General features: G+C 39.1%; 1 protein-coding gene and 1 long non-coding RNA gene across 3 annotated transcripts in view; one reads left to right on the top strand and one right to left on the bottom strand.

Annotated features, from left to right (window-relative positions):
• Nucleotides 1-17,587, bottom strand: part of PARP8 (poly(ADP-ribose) polymerase family member 8) — a 185,233-nt gene that overhangs the window by 12,072 nt on the left and 155,574 nt on the right. For both annotated transcript variants that reach the window (XR_012678637.1, XM_075183879.1), the window contains exons 18-23: nucleotides 13,499-13,566; nucleotides 10,963-11,011; nucleotides 7,702-7,814; nucleotides 6,574-6,646; nucleotides 4,375-4,444; nucleotides 351-427 (exon numbers count right to left, since the gene is read on the bottom strand). Coding sequence is in view for 1 of the 2 variants with exons in the window: in XM_075183879.1 (XP_075039980.1) it covers nucleotides 351-427; nucleotides 4,375-4,444; nucleotides 6,574-6,646; nucleotides 7,702-7,814; nucleotides 10,963-11,011; nucleotides 13,499-13,566 (450 nt within the window). In the remaining variant the exon portion in view is untranslated. The remainder of the gene's footprint in view (nucleotides 1-350; nucleotides 428-4,374; nucleotides 4,445-6,573; nucleotides 6,647-7,701; nucleotides 7,815-10,962; nucleotides 11,012-13,498; nucleotides 13,567-17,587) is intronic.
• Nucleotides 14,694-15,247, top strand: LOC142109525 (uncharacterized). Its single transcript, XR_012680412.1, has 2 exons — nucleotides 14,694-14,784; nucleotides 15,055-15,247. It is a non-coding gene; the product is annotated as an uncharacterized LOC142109525 (long non-coding RNA).

The raw sequence follows: 17,587 nt of genomic DNA, 5'->3' as shown, positions 1-17,587 counted from the left end.
AGAACAGCCAGTCCTCAGCAAACAAGGACAGGGTGCCATAGGAGCTCCATCATGTCACAGTGCTTCTTAAAAATGTTCTGCCTCCTGCAATCCTAAACATGCGGGGAATCTCTAGAGATTGGGAGACAGGTGTGTACCTTACAAAGCACTAGGTGAACCATCTAGACGTACCAGTGTAAATCCAATGCAGTGCGTCGATCATGGAGCCAGGAGCAAAACCAAATGGTCCCTGGCCTCAAGACAAGTCCCCAGCTGTTATTGGCATTGGGTTCTAGTGATGACAACAAGCTAGACGTCTTTAATGGAGGTTAAACTATATATCAACATGTCATATACAGATAACGAAATACCTGCACTGTACTACTGCTTTTACTGCCTGATGGGGGGTCGTCCTTGGCAGATACTTTCTGTTGCTTCTTGTTCATCCCTGTTATTTTAAAAAAGAAAAACAATATGCTATTTCTTCTCATTGAACTTGGAGTTTACTTAACTGCAGACACATTTGGCACACATACAACGCAGTTTTATTTATCTCATGGCATTGCAATTTCTTTTACTGTTACAATAAATGTGCAATAAAGACAATTTTGGTGCTTTACAAAGGACAGTGGAAGATAAAACAAAATGGCTATTATATGTGAGGTTGGGTGTTATCTGTATTTGCCTGTGCACACAGCCCTGTACCTATCTACACTGTGCTTTCTTACCAAGGGTTCCAGTGTCGTTTACAGGCAATATGGCTCCCAGGGCAAAAAGGTGAAATGTATGTCCACTTTTTTGTCTTGTGAAATGAAGGGTAAATAGTTTATAAATAATTTCACTGTACAGAAAACATGTTTTATTACAGTATGTTGTGAGAAAAGAGAAAACAGTCTGCTCTTTTACGAAGTGCACATATCATATTTTTATGATCACGTGTATATTAAACAACTCTCATTAAAACAAGATTTGCCAACGCATTGAAACTAGCATTAGCACTGCACATTAAAACTCCCTTTGGATCCACACATTTAAAATAAGGTGTGGCACCACACATTATAACAAAATTGATACCACACATTAAAATTAACATCAATATTGCACATTAAAACAAGCATCTCATACATTACAATTAGGGGTGTGCACCGGCCACTTTTAGTGTTATGTGTTTTGTGTTTTGGGTTCTGATTAGCTTGAGGTTTTGGGTTCTGATTTGTTTTGCCAAAACACCCGACGAAAGGTTTTGGTTTTGATTTAGGGTTTTGGGTTCTGATTTATTTTTAAAAAAGCATAAAAAGTGCTAAAATCCAGTTTTTTTTGTTTTTTTTTTCACTCCTACGCTATTATTAACCTCAATAACATTCAATAAGAATCATTTCCACTAATTTCCAGTCTATTCTGAGCACCACACAGCTATCTGGACTGCGTAGTGGAGTGGCCCCGGTACCCAATTTGGTACCGGGGCCACAATACCTCCTCCAACTGGTCTGAATTCCACTGCACAGATGGCTGCTCCTACATCCTCCAACTGGTCTGAATTCCACTGCACAGATGGCGGACACCGGATGCACGTCTAACACCAACATAGCTGTTAAGGCCGCAGTTATTTTTGGGTACAGCAGCAACAGTGAACGTAGTTTGACTTTTAAATAGCAGTACCTATTATTTTTTGGTACAGCAGCAACAGAGAACGTAGTTTGACTTTTAAATAGCAGTACCTAGTATTTTTTGGTACAGCAGCAACAGTGAACGTAGTTTGACTTTGAAATATCAGTACCTAGTATTTTTTAACTAATTTTTTTATATTTTTTTTCAATTATTTTTGTATAATTATTTTTTTATAATTTTTTTATATTTTTTTAAATTATTTTTGTATAGGTTTTTTATAAAAAAAATAATAATTTTTTTATAACTTTTGAATAATTTTGAAATAACAATTCCCTTAGCAGAACAGAGCACAGGACACAGGCTGCACCACTGGACTCAGCAGGACAGAGCACAGGACACAGCACCACTGGATTCAGCAGGACAGAGCACAGGACAAAAGCACCACTGGACTCAGCAGGACAGAGCACTGGACAAAGCACCACTTGACTCAGCAGGACAGAGCACTGGACAAAGCACAAAGAACCACTAAACTGATCAGGAGCTCCCTAACTACAACCTCCCTCACGAGTGATCACAGCCAGAATGAAGATGGCGCCCGCAAGGTGAGTATTTATGACATTCGAGTCTCGCGAGATCCGACGCGAGACTTGGATGTCATAGCCTCGGTTTGGCTCCGTTTGGCGCCCGGAAGTTCCCGAACAGTGCTCGGATCCCGTCGGATCCGCACTGTTCGGGTGGGCTCGGATTTGCGGAATCCGAGCCCGCTCATCCTTAATTACAATAAGCATTGATACCCCACATTAAAACTATAATTGATACCACACATTACAAAGTGCACTGATAATGCATATTAAAGCTAAATACCCTCTGGTGTAGAAGCAATTAACACACATTTGTAGCACAAGTTTAGTGCATTTAAAAAGATGTGAAAATAGGACTAACTCTACCAAACAAGATTATACATATTTTTTTTTTTACATGACTGTATTATGCTGTGTTATTTTGAATGCTTCTTGTTTCATTTCAGTGCATATGGCACTTAGCTAACAAACTAAAAATCTTGAGCCTAAGTCATTAAGGAGAGCAAAGCAAACAAAAAGGAGTCAATTTGCTACCGGACAAACCATGTTACAATGCAAGGAATGCAAATTAGTTTATTATTTTGCACGTAATACTTGTTAGTTTTATTTTTACACTGAAATGTAAAATTGATCTAGGACATGCCCTACCTCAACTATAAATCTGTCTCCACATTTTAAATTTACTTCCCCCTCCAATGCAACATGGTTTTGCCCAGGTGCAAAGTTACTCCTTATTTTTGCTTTGCTTGCCTTAATGAATCAGGCCCTATATGTTGATCTCAATGCGAGCGCACTCAAATGCAATGAGATGCGGTAAAGAAGCATCTAAATATGCGGTTTGGCTCTTTAGGTTTAGGTAGGGAATGGGCTTGGTCAGCAGCATGAAACAGTGGTTGAAGTTAAGTGGGATTGCTGAGCTTTTACAGTGGTGCCTGTATAATTAACAAGTACCTACACTAACACTAATAAATATACCTCCAGCCATCAAACCTTTACATCTTCATGGATGAGAGCAGAGCCGAGCCAAGCAGCAGTAAGTAGTTGTAGGGTTTCAATCTGGCTCTATGTATGTAGTTATTTTTCAAACGAAATTAACAGGCCCCAGATCTGCTGACAGTGATCCGACTGCTAGACTTGAAAGGCCGAACCGTCGGATCCCAATCAATTAGTCTTTTAAGTGTGTTTTTATAATGGATATTGGACTTCTTGCTGGATACTCACGCCAAGCAACAGGATCGACCAGTGTGTGGCCAGCTTTAGACATTTCTGTCATGTTGGTAAATGTGTTGTATGTGGTCGACGACTAGACATTCATTTGGTCGGCATCATTAGATCGCCAATTTGAATGTCGACAGTATTATTAGGTCGACAATCGAAATGTAGACAGTATTATTAGGTTGACAATCAAAATGTAGACAGTATTATTAGGTTGACAATAGAAATGTAGACAGTATTATTAGGTCAACAATTCGAATATAGACAATATTACATGTTTACGGTTAGGGACAGGGTTAGAGATAGAGTTAGGGATATTATTGTCACCCATTTGAAATGTCGACCTAATAATAATACTCTTGATGTTATTATTGTCGACTATCCAACCCTGTCTCTATTATGGTGTCGACCATATAAGTGTTCATCAAGTCACTGTTGAACAAATGTATCAGACCCTGTAGTGATAACTGTTACAACATTCTACACTAAACAACTGTTAATGGTAATATATTTCAGGAATAAGAAGGGTCCTGGTACTTTTTGCTTTAGGGAGCAGAACACTAAGACTAAGGAGGTCCGCAGCGGTCCTGACGTGCAAATCGGTCGTCCGACCTGGGTATAGGGGCGAAAGACTAATCGAACCATCTAGTAGCCGGTTCCCTCCGAAGTTTCCGTCAAGATAGCTGGTGCTATCCTGAGGGAAACAAGTGGAGATGTTGCCTATAGCAACCAATCAGATTCTAGCTGTCATTTTGTAGAATGTACTAAATAAACGATAACTAGAATCTGATTGGTCGCTATAGGTAACATCTCAACATCTCCACTTTTTCAAACCCGCAGTTTAGTAAATATACCCACTAGGAATAAGGAAGATCAGCTCTGGTCTCACCATTTTGTAACCTAAGTGTTTTTGGTTCTGAAACTCCTACTGTATCTCCTGCTGACAACATGACTAAACATTACAAAAGAAAGGATAAAAGAAGCAAATTACCTGAGTAGCCAAACGATATGCTTGATAACGGACTTAGATATATTCCACTTCCGTACATGGCACCATGAAGCTGAGACAACAAGATCGGGATTTAAATTACTCCAAAGTAATTGAATTTGTTTATTCTATTATCAATTTGATATTAGTTAAATCAATGACGGGTGCTGTGACATTGAAAAAAAAAAACCAACAACAAAACAAAAAACCAGAAAATCTAATAGATCTTCTAAGGTCACCAACAAAGTATGTAACAAGTTCAAGAACAACGCAGTAAGATGATTTCAACAATATAATGGGATCTGATGAAACGTATAGTATCTGACACAAGTTTATATCCAAAGCACTTAAACTCACAAATAATCTCATCAAAAGTTTAAGTTTGCATTCCTGGTAGAGCTTCAAATCTTTTTCTAAAGGCAGTTTTGTGAAAATCAATATTAATATAATTTCCTCTCAATACTGAAGATACCAGTATGTCTTAAAGGAGGGTTTGTAAAAGTGATTTTATTATATGTTCTGTGGTTTCCAGTTTAAAGCTGCACTGTCAGAACATTTAAATTCTCCACTTTAATATGTCTGCAGGCAGGCGCGGGCGGGCAGGCTTCAGCCCGCGGGGCGCACAGGCGGCCGCATCACATGACACGCGATGCGGCCGCTACATTGATGACACGGCCGCATCGCGTGTCATGTGATGCGACCGCCTATGCGCTGACGCAGGTTATTACACGGAAATTTTGCATTGGTGGGGAGAAGGGGGGCTGGGCGGCCGGCCCTAACAGTGGTTAAACCAAGCGGCCCAGGGGACCGATGCCCCCCTGCCCCCCGTCCCAGCCCGCCTCCTCTGTCTGCAGGGGCGGGGGGCGGAGCTGGAGGACCAATCAGAAGACACAATCACGAAAGGTTGCGGCCTCTGATTCACCTTCTAGCTCACAACTCCGCCTCCGCATCGTCACACAGACTCGGTTTTCCACCGAGGCGAACTATGGAGCACAGTGGGGAATGGCTGCATGGAGTAACCCCTCAGAAGAGGAAAGGAGAATATCACTGATAGGTGGTAATGCAGACTTAAAGTATTTTTAGTAGTAGCATTAATTTACGGTCTCTAATTGATACGAAGTGGATTTTCTACTCATTTTTCATAATTGTAATCTTGCGAGCAGGGGCCTCTTAGCTCTCGGTCTGTATTACCCAGTATTGTTTTATTAATGTTTGTTCCCAATTGTAAATCCCTACAGAATTTGCTGGAGGTATATAAATAAATGTCAGTGATGATGATGATGCCTTATTGGTGGAGAATAACATTTATAAACAGTCTCAGGAGTACTAAGAGGTCCATGTATACAGTGCGATCAGCTAGGCTGCGGGTAAATAGGAAACCCAGTTTGCACTAGAGAGGGGACTTCATCAGGGCTCCCAGAGTAGCCCCAGCATGGTACACTTCAGTGGTGCTTAAATATGCATTATGAACTGTGGCTTATAGAGATGCATATTGATTGGCACCGCGTGATTTTAATACATAGACCCCTAAGAGAGAACTGAGAGAAAAGTTGGGCAGAGAGCTGCAACATTTTACCAGAAAGTAATAAAACTAAGAACGGCTGTGGCTGTCTGTCTGTCTACTTAAATTGCAGTGAAAAGGGAAGGGCTAGGCCTGCAAGAGCCCAAACTACTAGTTTTATAAAACTAACTTGATTCATGTTGAAATCTCCAGCTCACATGTAGATAGGTTAGAAACATATCAGATATATGCTTATTTTTCAAGCAGGAAGCAAAAGTGTTTTTTAACATTAATGCAACGATTTTCACCCCAAATATCAACGCACTTTCTTTTTCCAGGGACGGAATATTTTGTATGGACACATATAGGGATTCTTTCCCTGACTTAACAGTGATGGAAACTCACGGCTGCAACACAATATTTATTGTGATTGGTCGGGGAAGCTTAGCAGCAAAGGGGCAAACCTGGCCGAAGAGAGCCTTACAGGATTAGATGTGAGCATTATGTGATGGTTCCATATCCTACTCTAGAATCCCCTCTTTGCCCTCGTACACCCTGCTGGTGTCAACCCTTCCTGTGATCAGGATAAATATTGCTAGGTGGCTGGGAGTTTTCACCCCCCTTTAAATCCTACTTACAGTAATTCTAATTCAAATACGCTATGAAACGTTTTATCTAACTATGTAATTAATTCCCCTTACCTGCAATCTTGTATTGGAAGCAACTACCAATCCATTCCTCAAAATAGAGTGCCAGTTTTCAATGTGCGAGCCACTACGACAGCAAACAGAAAACAATACGAGAGTTTTACAAAATTAGATGTGTCAAAATATAGGGAAATAATATAAGCAAATCATTCCATTATCTTCATCAATCTCTCTGACCTTTCCAGGCTAACCTGTTCCTGTCCTTTGTATTAGCTCCATGTGTTGTGTCACTCCAGGAGGTACACCCAGTGACAGCTAGTAGTTCCCATGCATCACTGAATCTTATTCTGACTGTAAGGTCCCTAACGCAGATTCAGGGGGAACATAACTAATGTTATCAGCGGCTATTGGCCAGCATTCAAAGGGAAAGTGTATAAGGCCCCTTATTGGACGGCTGTGGCTGCTGTCTCATCAGGTGACGCATGCACGTCCTCGTTCTGTCCTGTCTGATTGGATCAACAAGGAGAGATGGGAGTACTTCAGCCCTGTCAACTGCATCGACTGCTGTGTCAAAAATGTCACAGTCCAGTTTCTTGCGTAAGGTAACAATGGCTGTTCCAGGAGAGGAACCCCCCCCCCCCCTTTGTTGCTATGTGAGGATAAACAGAGGGATATTCCAAATATATATATATATATATATATATATATATATATATATATATATTTATATTTACTTGGGTAAACTAAAACATTTCTATTTTAATGCAACTTGCCCATACATACTGATAAATGTAACATGATCATTACGGGGTTAACGTGGGTAAGCCAAAATGTAAGACTTCATGTCCCCCTTTCCCACCCTCAAGTAATGGTAACGTATAATTTATGAATAAACATGACTTTATGATTACCTACTACAGATAATGTTGTTATTTATACTTTAACTAGTGATTGTAGTATATTATTAAAGTTATAATTGATCACTATGGGGGTTTGTAAGTCGGTCTCCTAAGTGTGCAAACTCCTTTTATATTACATTCTTTCTGCTTAGTATCATAATTCAAAAGTTATATTACAAATAATACAAATAATCTATATTTATCTATATTATATGTGCGTCATTAGACAGCGAAAATTGGAATGGGAGAAAACATAAAAATTAGGCCACAAGCGTCAACTCACTGAAATGCAAATGTGCTCCCGAAAAGTTTTTTCGCAGTTCTGAAATTTGCTTCTTTGGCAGGTGGACTGCTGAGGAGGAGGAACTGGTGGGGGGTATGCATAAATTTCAGTTGCTGGAAAACATAAAATATACATTTAAATATTAGCAAAGGTCTTTACTAACAGAGTGTAAACCTGTAAATGTGCAGCAACCCCTGGCGTAGGCTTTCATTATTTTATCACGGCAGTTGATCAATTAGAGCTAATTGCTGATTAGTAGCTACTGGTACATTTCACCTTTAAGTCAAATAAAAAAGGAAATTGAAGGAGCTGCAAAATTGTGGGCCCACAACACAAATACACAAGTACTACAGGATGTCATAGAGCTATTCTGTGCACATCTATGGATACGGAGGTGTTGTAAGTTTTCATCTTGTGGGATGAGATATTTAAATAAGATTCAGATTGTGCATTTTGAGGTGAATTCCGCAGAGCCTTCCATACCACCCTCTTCCCACAACATTTTAATATTCTGATTTTTACGTGTACTTGGAAGTTCCTTTTCAGCCTGTTAGAAATGGGATTTGTACAAACCAGATGCAATTTATATATGAAATAAGAACAGTACTAATGTGGTCTTACTTTCATGATTTACTTTAAGCTAACTCTCCAGGAATGTCCGTGAGATTCCCGAAATTCGAGTTGGTCTCACGGACCCCAGGGAGAGCAGTCAAGTCTCCAGGATCCCGCAACTGCCTAGCCTAAATGAAGCGATTTGCGGTGAATCGCGGCATTTTGGCCGATCCCACGAGAAAACTTTATTTTCGTTGCGGGAGCGGGGCCAAAATTCCGCCCCCTCCCGCCCTCTAGTCACGCCCCTCTCCCGGACTACACTTGCCGAAAGTAGCCAAGTATGTTTTAAGCTATGGCTGGGCTTAAAGGAACAGTATTTGGGGAGAAAAATGTCCTATAAAACTTATAATATAATGAGCTGGCCCTACAGCATATTTGCCAACTTTTTTATTGTCCCCTCCGTGAGTGGGGTTGTGAAGTACAACTGTGGAGTGGGGCAGAGCTCTGCAAATTGAGTCATTTTGGCCCCCCCATGAAGCAATACCCTGATACGGAGGCCTTCATCTCCCTCACTCCACTAGGAATTGGGCTGGAGGCAGAAGTTAGGGAACAGTCCTTGAAGTGGTATTTTTACTATCACTGACATTTTTACCATTTCTGCCCCCAAATGGTCACACGATGCACTTGCACGGAGGAACTTGCGGAGGACGGAAAGGAGCATGAACCGATAGTTGCACAAGATTTGCACAAATAGGTGTATTTGCACAAGACTAAGGGCTAGATTTACTAAGCTGCGGGTTTGAAAAAGTGGGGATGTTGCCTATAGCAACCAATCAGATTCTAGCTGTCATTTTGTAGAAAGCACTAAAAAAATGAAAGCTAGAATCTGATTGGTTGCTATAGGCAACATCCCCACTTTTTCAATCCCGCAGCTTAGTAAATCTAGCCCTAAGTGTGCTGTGCATCTACATATTGTGCAGTTATTGGATGACCTTTGGTACTAACAAAGTTACTGTGCATTGTAGGTGACACCTACCCTGTTATACCCTGATTGTAGCGTTTCATGCAAACAAATGTGATCATAGATTGCTACATGATTAAAACAACTCTGTAAGCTTGTCTTCAAAAGTCCCAGTGTAGTTCTAATTTTGTGGACTTATATGCTTATATTTGTATCTATTTCTGCTTTGCTGTAGTATAATTATGGTTGGTCGCCGATTAGAGATCGTCTAATGTAATTTCTATCATCATGTAACTGTGATAGTTCTTTCAACAGACGTGGTTACTTTCAATGCACAATTAGGGGGGAATTCAATTGATCTCTGTTTTTTTTTTTTTTACACCGCGTTCAGTCATTTTCACTCATTTTAGAGCGGGTTAACTTTACCAGATATTCAATTAACTTTTTGATGCACTTTTTTTTTTGCACAAACGGTCCTATCGCGGACAAGTAGAAGATCCATTTACAGTATAGGGAGGGAGGGATAAGCGTTAAAAGCTATTCAATTATTTGTAAAATGTACAACCTCCCATAGGGTACAGTAGAACAATTTTAACTCATATGATTATAGTATAGATATTACTCAATTATTATTGAAATATTAAAGTAATGTTGTCATATGTAGACGATATACATTTTTGTAAATGTGTGAAAAACTAATGTCAGTATGCATAACATTAATAAATATATATATATATATATATATATATATATATATATATATATATATATATAATATATATATATATATATATATATAAATAAATAATGAAAGTTAAAGTATCAGTCCATGTACAGACGTCTCCTATCCTCCCTTACTGAGGAGTTCCCATGATTCTTCAAACTGTGGTTGAGGCCGCTAAGAATCATGGGAGTCTAAGTAAAAGTCCTTGGCATGAGAATGCCATGGTGCTACCACACAGCATGACAAGAACACAGGGAGCAGGGCAGGGCTGGCATAGGTTAGCCCTGGGGGCAAGACTCCACTCAGCAGCCTATTAGCCACAAGTAATGTAGATGGCCCAGTGACCCTAAGGTAGCCCACTATGGGACAGACCCGGGGAAAAAATGCACTCCTGCCCCCAGCCCAGCCTGCCCATGGCAGGGAGCAGGGCATTGTTACATGGTGTTCTATCTTAAGACCCATTAACATAGAAACATAGAATTTGACGACAGATAAGAACCACTTGGCCCATCTAGTCTGCACATTTTTAAAGCTATGGTAACCTCAAACCCTTTATTCTTTGTAAAGATATCCTTATGTCTATCCCAAGCATGTTTAAATTGCTCTACTGTATTAGCCTCTACCACCTCTGATGGAGGCTATTCCACTTATCCACTACCCTTTCTGTTAAGTAGTTTTGCCTCAAATTCCCTCTGAACCTACTTCCCCCCAGTCTCAGTACATGTCCTCATACTTCTCTTCCTTTGAAGAATGTTTCCCTCCTGTACCTTGTTAAAACCACTAGATCATTGATTTTACAGTGTGAAGTTTGGATTGAGAAGTGTAAATGACTTGGAACTAGATAGGACGGAGCAGTCATTGTTCTTTAGTGATCATAAAATACTTGACTTTCACAGCTGCAGTAAAGAAGCAGAAAATGCAGTAAAAAACAATGCCTTATGCAGTATATAATAAGATATAGCATAATATATCATACAAATCGCCCACATCACTCCAATGGCATCTATTTGGGGGAATAACTTACCCTGTTAACTGGCAATTTCACTATATGAGATCTATTACTCGATATAACCCTGAAAAAAAATAAGCAAGGAATAAACAGATGCTCTTTTTTTATTTTTTTTACTCTCTTACTCTTTTTTACTCTTTTTTTTCTCAGTGGGCCTAACTCATTAAGGAGAGCAAAGCAAATAAAAGAATTAACTTTGTACCTGGGCAAAACCATGTTGCATTGGAGGGGGAGGTAAATTTAAAATGTGGGGACAGATTTATAGTTGGGCTAGACCAACTTTAAATTTAAGCGTCAAAATAAAGTTATAAAGTATTTGTGCACTACATGACAAAACAGCGAGTATTTTCTTTATGTGCAAAATAATAAACTAATTTGCACCCCTTGCATTGTAACATGGTTTGTCCAGGAGCAAATGTGCCTTGATCTCCTTAATGACTCAGGCCCTTACATGGTAAATGTGCAGAGAATGGCGCATTTCGCAAATATCTTTCCAACCACTTCCCTCATTGCTGTTTCCCAACGTGCAAGGTGACTAATAACTCTGTATAGTGACAGGTGTAATAGGACAAAACTCTATCTGCTTGCTCACCAATAAAAATAAAGACTGTGGGCTAGATTTACTAAACTGTGGGTTTGGAAAAGTGGAGATGTTGCCTATAGCAACCAATCAGATTCTAGTTATCATTTATTTAGAGCATTCTAGAAAATGACAGCTAGAATCTGATTGGTTGCTATAGGCAACATCTCCACTTTTGCAAACTCGCAGTTTAGTAAATTTACCCCCGTGACTAGAGAAATGAAACACCACAGATGTCACCAAGAATCATACTGTACCAGTAGCATTTCTAAAACAATGTACTGTACTATAAAGTAAGTTATTAGAAATAAAAGAATACACACAAAAATAAAGCAATATCAGCATAAATAATGATATAACAGTGTGTTTTACACCTTTAAAAGACTATTTCAGACAAACGTTTAGTCTATATTTTCTCATTGAGATCAGTTTAATTAAGCTAAATAGAGTGGGTAATAGTGGACCAAATAAGAGCCCTCATTATGAAATTGATCATTTTACCATGTGTGTATCTAGTTGCCTGTGTAAGCAACTTACTTGACTATCCACTTGTTAAACTTCAACCGTGGTTTCCTGAAAATTATGCTATCTGGAAATGACGGTGCTAAACTCTCATTTGCATGGTTTCACTGAACAGCAGATTGCCAATGCAACCCTACAGGGTGGGATACTTAATAGTCACCGGTTTTTTGTTCTTGAATAGGCCAAAATAGATCATGTACAATAATGTAACTACATGTCCCAGCACGGCCTGCCAGTCAATGACTGCTTAGGCTTGCCAGCACTTGCAGAACCAGCGCCTGCCAGAGAATGGTAGAACCAGCATGCCTTGGCAGTCAGAGCCTTCTGTAACATGTAGTTCCCCAACAGTACCTATTGGGAACACACATCATAGAACCATGACGAGAATAAATGACAGGTTCAATGTGTGAACAGCCAATCAAAGTAGCTTGTGTGTGATTGACTGGAAAATGGGAAAACTGCTCTGATTGGTTGTTCATGTATTGACTCCTAGGGATAGATTTACTAAGCTGCGGGTTTGAAAAAGTGGGTATGTTGCCTATAGCAACCAATCAGATTCTAGCTGTCATTTATTTAGTACCTACTACAAAATGATAGCTAGAATCTGACTGGTTGCTATAGGCAACATCCCCACTTTTTCAAACCCGCAGCTTAGTAAATCTAGCCCCTAGTGGTTAAATAAGTTCATTAATTCATATAATGGCTCTGCCTGGAGCAAGTAATGTTGTCCTCGTATGCTTTTTTTTAAAAACTTTGTAACCCCTTTTAAACCCATTAGACTACTTCAGGAAAGAAGACAGAAGATTCCAAATGGATAAGTTGAAATGACTTTGAAAATCAGTGATTTTTCCCTCAATTACTATTGTTGCCCTGGCTGCAAGTGCAGGCTGGTGCTTGTAGTTCCCAAAGCTCCAGCATGTTTTGTCAGTCGCTGTCAGCCATGATCATAAATAAAAGTTAATAATAAAAGGTAATAATAGACATGCTAGCACTTGTAGTTCTACAAAAATACTTAGGGGTATATTTACTAAACTGTGGGTTTGAAAAAGTGGAGATGTTGCCTATAGCAACCAATCAGATTCTAGTATTGTTTATTTAGTACATTCTACAAAATGACAACTAGAATCCGATTGGTTGCTATAGGCAACATCTCCACTTTTTCAAACCCGCAGTTTAGTAAATCTAGCCCTCAGAGTTTATAACAGCTGCATTTATAGAATGTGTTTTATTTTATCAACCACTATAAGAAGTTAGGGGGTGATACATTTGCTGTAATGCATCATGGTTTAGCTGCTCTCTTATTTCACAGTCAGACCATGTCGTTTCAGCCCTTGCTGCCAGGACATAGATCTGATTTTCCCAGGAGCACAGCAACAAATTTGATTTGGAAGATAATACATTTCTCAGGAAACTGTGTAGACTATAAAGTGTATAAATAGCAGCACAAACCATTGCAGCAAAGGATGGGCTAAGGGATCTTGCTTATCCATCTGCTTTTTGATTTCCAAATAAGGTGCCTAAAACAAATAAACACATTAGTACTGTACATATTGTCAGCAAGGATATATAATGCAGACATTAGGCTGGATGAGTCATTTAATGATAATTAACTCAAGTAGTAAGATAAAGTACTATATGAAAGCATAACATTATATTATTATCATAGATTTGTATGCCGGTTATTTGAAGCAGGACTTTGACTGTTGTACAGAATGTTATACCAGGGTCACACGAGGATAAGATTCCACCTTATCTTTCATATAAGCGCCTTCAAATTCAACGCTCATATATGATAAAATGCAGATCTGCTCTAATGCCATCATCTGCATTTTATCTACATAAGTGTGACACATGATATGTATTTAAAGGTATCTTTTCATGCACCAGGTATAACATTCCTCTGTCTTAGGCAAGGGTTAAGTAGCATGCAACACCAGGTCAAAATGATATTAGTCTCTTAATTAACACAGCACCTACAAGTTTACTATCCTGGGACTGAATGAAGCTATTGCAACATTCTGTAAACCCTTTCCTCAGTCTTTAGCTAGAACAACACATGTTGTTGAGCCTACAAGGGGTCCTGGGTTACAAGATAATCAACATGCTTGCCAACTCTCTGGGAATGTCCGGGAGACTTCCGAAATCTGGGTAGTTCTCCCGGACTCCCGGAAGAGCAGGTTATTCTCCTGCATCTGCCCACTTTCTAGTGAAGTGGGCAGGTTTTGAAGCCTCCATAATGTTTTTTTCGGTGGAATTGTGTCATTTTGGCTCCCGCAGTAAAATGATGCAAATGATGATTGCGTCACTGGGGGAGGAGCCAAAATTGCGCGATTCGCCGAGCTCCACTCCCTCCGTCATCACACACCCACTTCCCCTCCGTGATCTCCCGGAAGGCAACATTCAAAAGTTGGAAAATATGCTTAGAAGGGTAGCAAAGACATCTGTTACATATTTTCTTTAGAATAATGAAAACCATTTTTAATACAAGGTATACTACTACTCTATATGTCCCAAATATATACTGTACGTAATAGAATTACTTTTATATAAGACTACCTACAATATTGATTCACACAATGATTACAATTCCTGTACACTGAGGATATCACCAGGGGGCGCTGTCACTTTCACGGGCAGAGGAAGAAGGATATTGTGCTTTCCTTATTCATGGACTTGCCTTATTGTTGACTTTTGATCTTGAAGCCATTTGTGTTCCTGTACCGATTAGAAAAAAGGTTTGTATTGCCCTGATTGTTCAAAAGCCCCAAGAGCGTGTAAAGGGATTTGGAGCTGGAATCTGCATCCTCCTGGGCTTGTGGGCTTGAGATCCAAATGTACAGATACAGCATAAAGGTGCTGAAGGAAAGTGTACTTTTATATTGAAAGAGAAGAGTCCAAGTTTCTTTGATTTTAGTATAATTAACTATGTTTAAGCTGCATTGGTCTATTTCTATAATGTATGTAATGCGTAATGGAATACCTACGAATCTTATATTTTTATTTAGAGATCATCGAATCTTATCAAAGACCTGCAGGGGAGTGATGTTATTCATTGGTACCTCGGGGGAGGTCTCTCTCCTTGATCCATTACTACATTTGCACATGCTGTAGCTCAGTGCTTATACATGGAAGCCAATACATTACATTTTTCTTTTTATTATCCTTGACACTAGAGTTAGACTTTCCAAAGTCTCCAAATACAAACTGTTATTTGCAAATAAAATATACATTTCCAAATTCTATCAAAAGGCCAAATATATTTTTGTATGTAAGAGGTGTAATTTATGGGTATAAGTGAGGAGGTTGGACGATGAAAGCTCTTCCCGATATTCCTCTTTGTCCTGTTGCTGCTTCGTCTTCTTCTTCTACACCAGAATCACAAAAGAGTTTCCCAATCAACTTTCTCAAGTAAATAAATATTGCAACTAACTGTATACAAAATACTCTCAATATCTTTATTTGTAGACAAGAAGACACCTGATGGTCAGAAGAAAATAGCCCAAGTTCTTGTCGGTAACTGTAGAAATGCATATTGGCAGTAAACCTTTAAATGACTAAGACCATCATATTGCTTGTCCAGCAGATAGTCTTTGAGCAAGCGGCTATTAGAGTCAGCATACGGAGGTGTAAACCAATTTGTCCAAGGTTAAAATCAATAAAGCATTGTCTTGCAGATGGATGAACAAATGTGCAGGGAGAAGGAATCAAACTTTACGATAACACCTTAGCCAGTTTTTTTTAGAGCACTATTAAAGCAGGAGAGAACAGGCATCCTGCAGACTATATCAGTAGTAAAATATGTAACGTCCTAGATGATTGGGGTTGTAAAGTGGTTGCTTTGCTAACTGCAAGTAATAGGAAAGCAGCATGGAAGATCATAATGGATAAATATCCATATTGCAGCAATATTATGTGCATACCATTTGTTAAACCAGCTTCCTAATCAAGTTGTGGCCAATCTGCTAAGTATGTTGGAAGAGCAAAATAAACAATCAAAAGATACCTATATTGTAACTTCAGTCTGTAATAAAGCTAGATTGGATGCAGTGATGATCTTGGCTGAAAGATTACAGAAAAAAAACAAAGGAAGCTCTTTAAGAAACAGTAATAACTGAGGATCTTAGAGTATTCAGATGTGTAAGGAATCCAATACTTGATGAGGGCGTCTTTTGGAATAAGCTGTAGAACTCCGCGAAGATTCTAAAGCCATTGTCTGCAGCAATGGCTGTACCTGAATCAGAGAGTGCACGTCTGTCAGATATTCCGAGGTACAGAGGAAGGAAATCTGACTTTATAAACAGAGGGGCTCATTTTGTTGTCATTTAAGTCAGGCTTCTGCAAATCTCCTGGATACAAGATTCAGCAGAAATCATATTAGTGACCTTAGTATTACTATTGGTGTTGAATACATTACTGAACAAGCAATATACTCAGGACTTGATGTTGGAACGGTACTTTGAGATGTTGAAGAATACAGAACATCTCCAGGAGTTTGGTCCAGAAGCAGCCTGGGACATTCCTATGCATATCCCTGCTGCAATACAGTAGCACAGCCAAAGCCCTTGCATTTGCCAATTGCTTCATATTTCTACTTCTTCTGCATCATGTGAAAGAAACTGGTCTATGTTTGGCAATATCCATGTCAAATGTAGATATAAACTAGTATGTACAACATAGACAAGCTTGTCTCAGTTAAGGCAAACCTTCCATTTTCAAAAGTTCATGAAGATGGTAAAACCGAAAAATCAGAAGACGCAGAAACTACCGATTGTGATATCTCAGAGCAATGACTGTATTCAATAAGTCATTTCCAACACTTATTATTTATAGAATAACTCTGGTTTACAATGTTGACGATGTTTTCTTGAGAAACTTGAAGCTTCATGTGTAACAAAAATCGGATTAAAATAAACATTTGTAAATTTGTAGTTACTGTCTGAATACAGCTTAACAAGTTTAAATTCAATAAATATACCAAAACCTGTTGCTCAAACCAAGTTATACATAATACATTTCCTGTTCTTAAAATAGCAATATGAATTTAGATTTGTTAAGAGTGCTAAGATCTCCCTTGACCGCCTTCTAGAGGTGGTTAATAAGTTTGGATACTTTTCGGGTCTATTGATTAACTGGGACAAATCTTATATATTCCGGCTTCGATAATGAGAATAGACATTCCCTTAAATGGACCAAATGTTTTAAATATCTCGGTGTATGGATATCCAAATTTTCAAGTCAGTTTGTGTCCCTCAACATTAACCTGGTTATAGAATACTTTAAAACGAAGTCTCATACGTGGAAGAAACTTCAGCTCACAGTCATGGGCAAGATCAATCTATTTATAATGGTTGTTCAGCCAAAATTTCTATACATTCTCCAACACTCTCCAGGATATCTCCCAAGGGTGATATTCCATAAGATAGATAGGCTCATCTCTTCGTTTGTGTGGGGGGAGGGCAGGACCTGTATCCTACACTATGCAGGTCTAAGGCTGGAGGGCTAGCCCTTCCAAACCTACGATTATACTTGTGGCATAAT

Source organism: Mixophyes fleayi, chromosome 1 (assembly GCF_038048845.1).
Source record: "Mixophyes fleayi isolate aMixFle1 chromosome 1, aMixFle1.hap1, whole genome shotgun sequence".
Taxonomy (NCBI): Eukaryota; Metazoa; Chordata; class Amphibia; order Anura; family Limnodynastidae; genus Mixophyes; species Mixophyes fleayi.
This window is presented reverse-complemented; position numbering and strand designations above follow the sequence as displayed.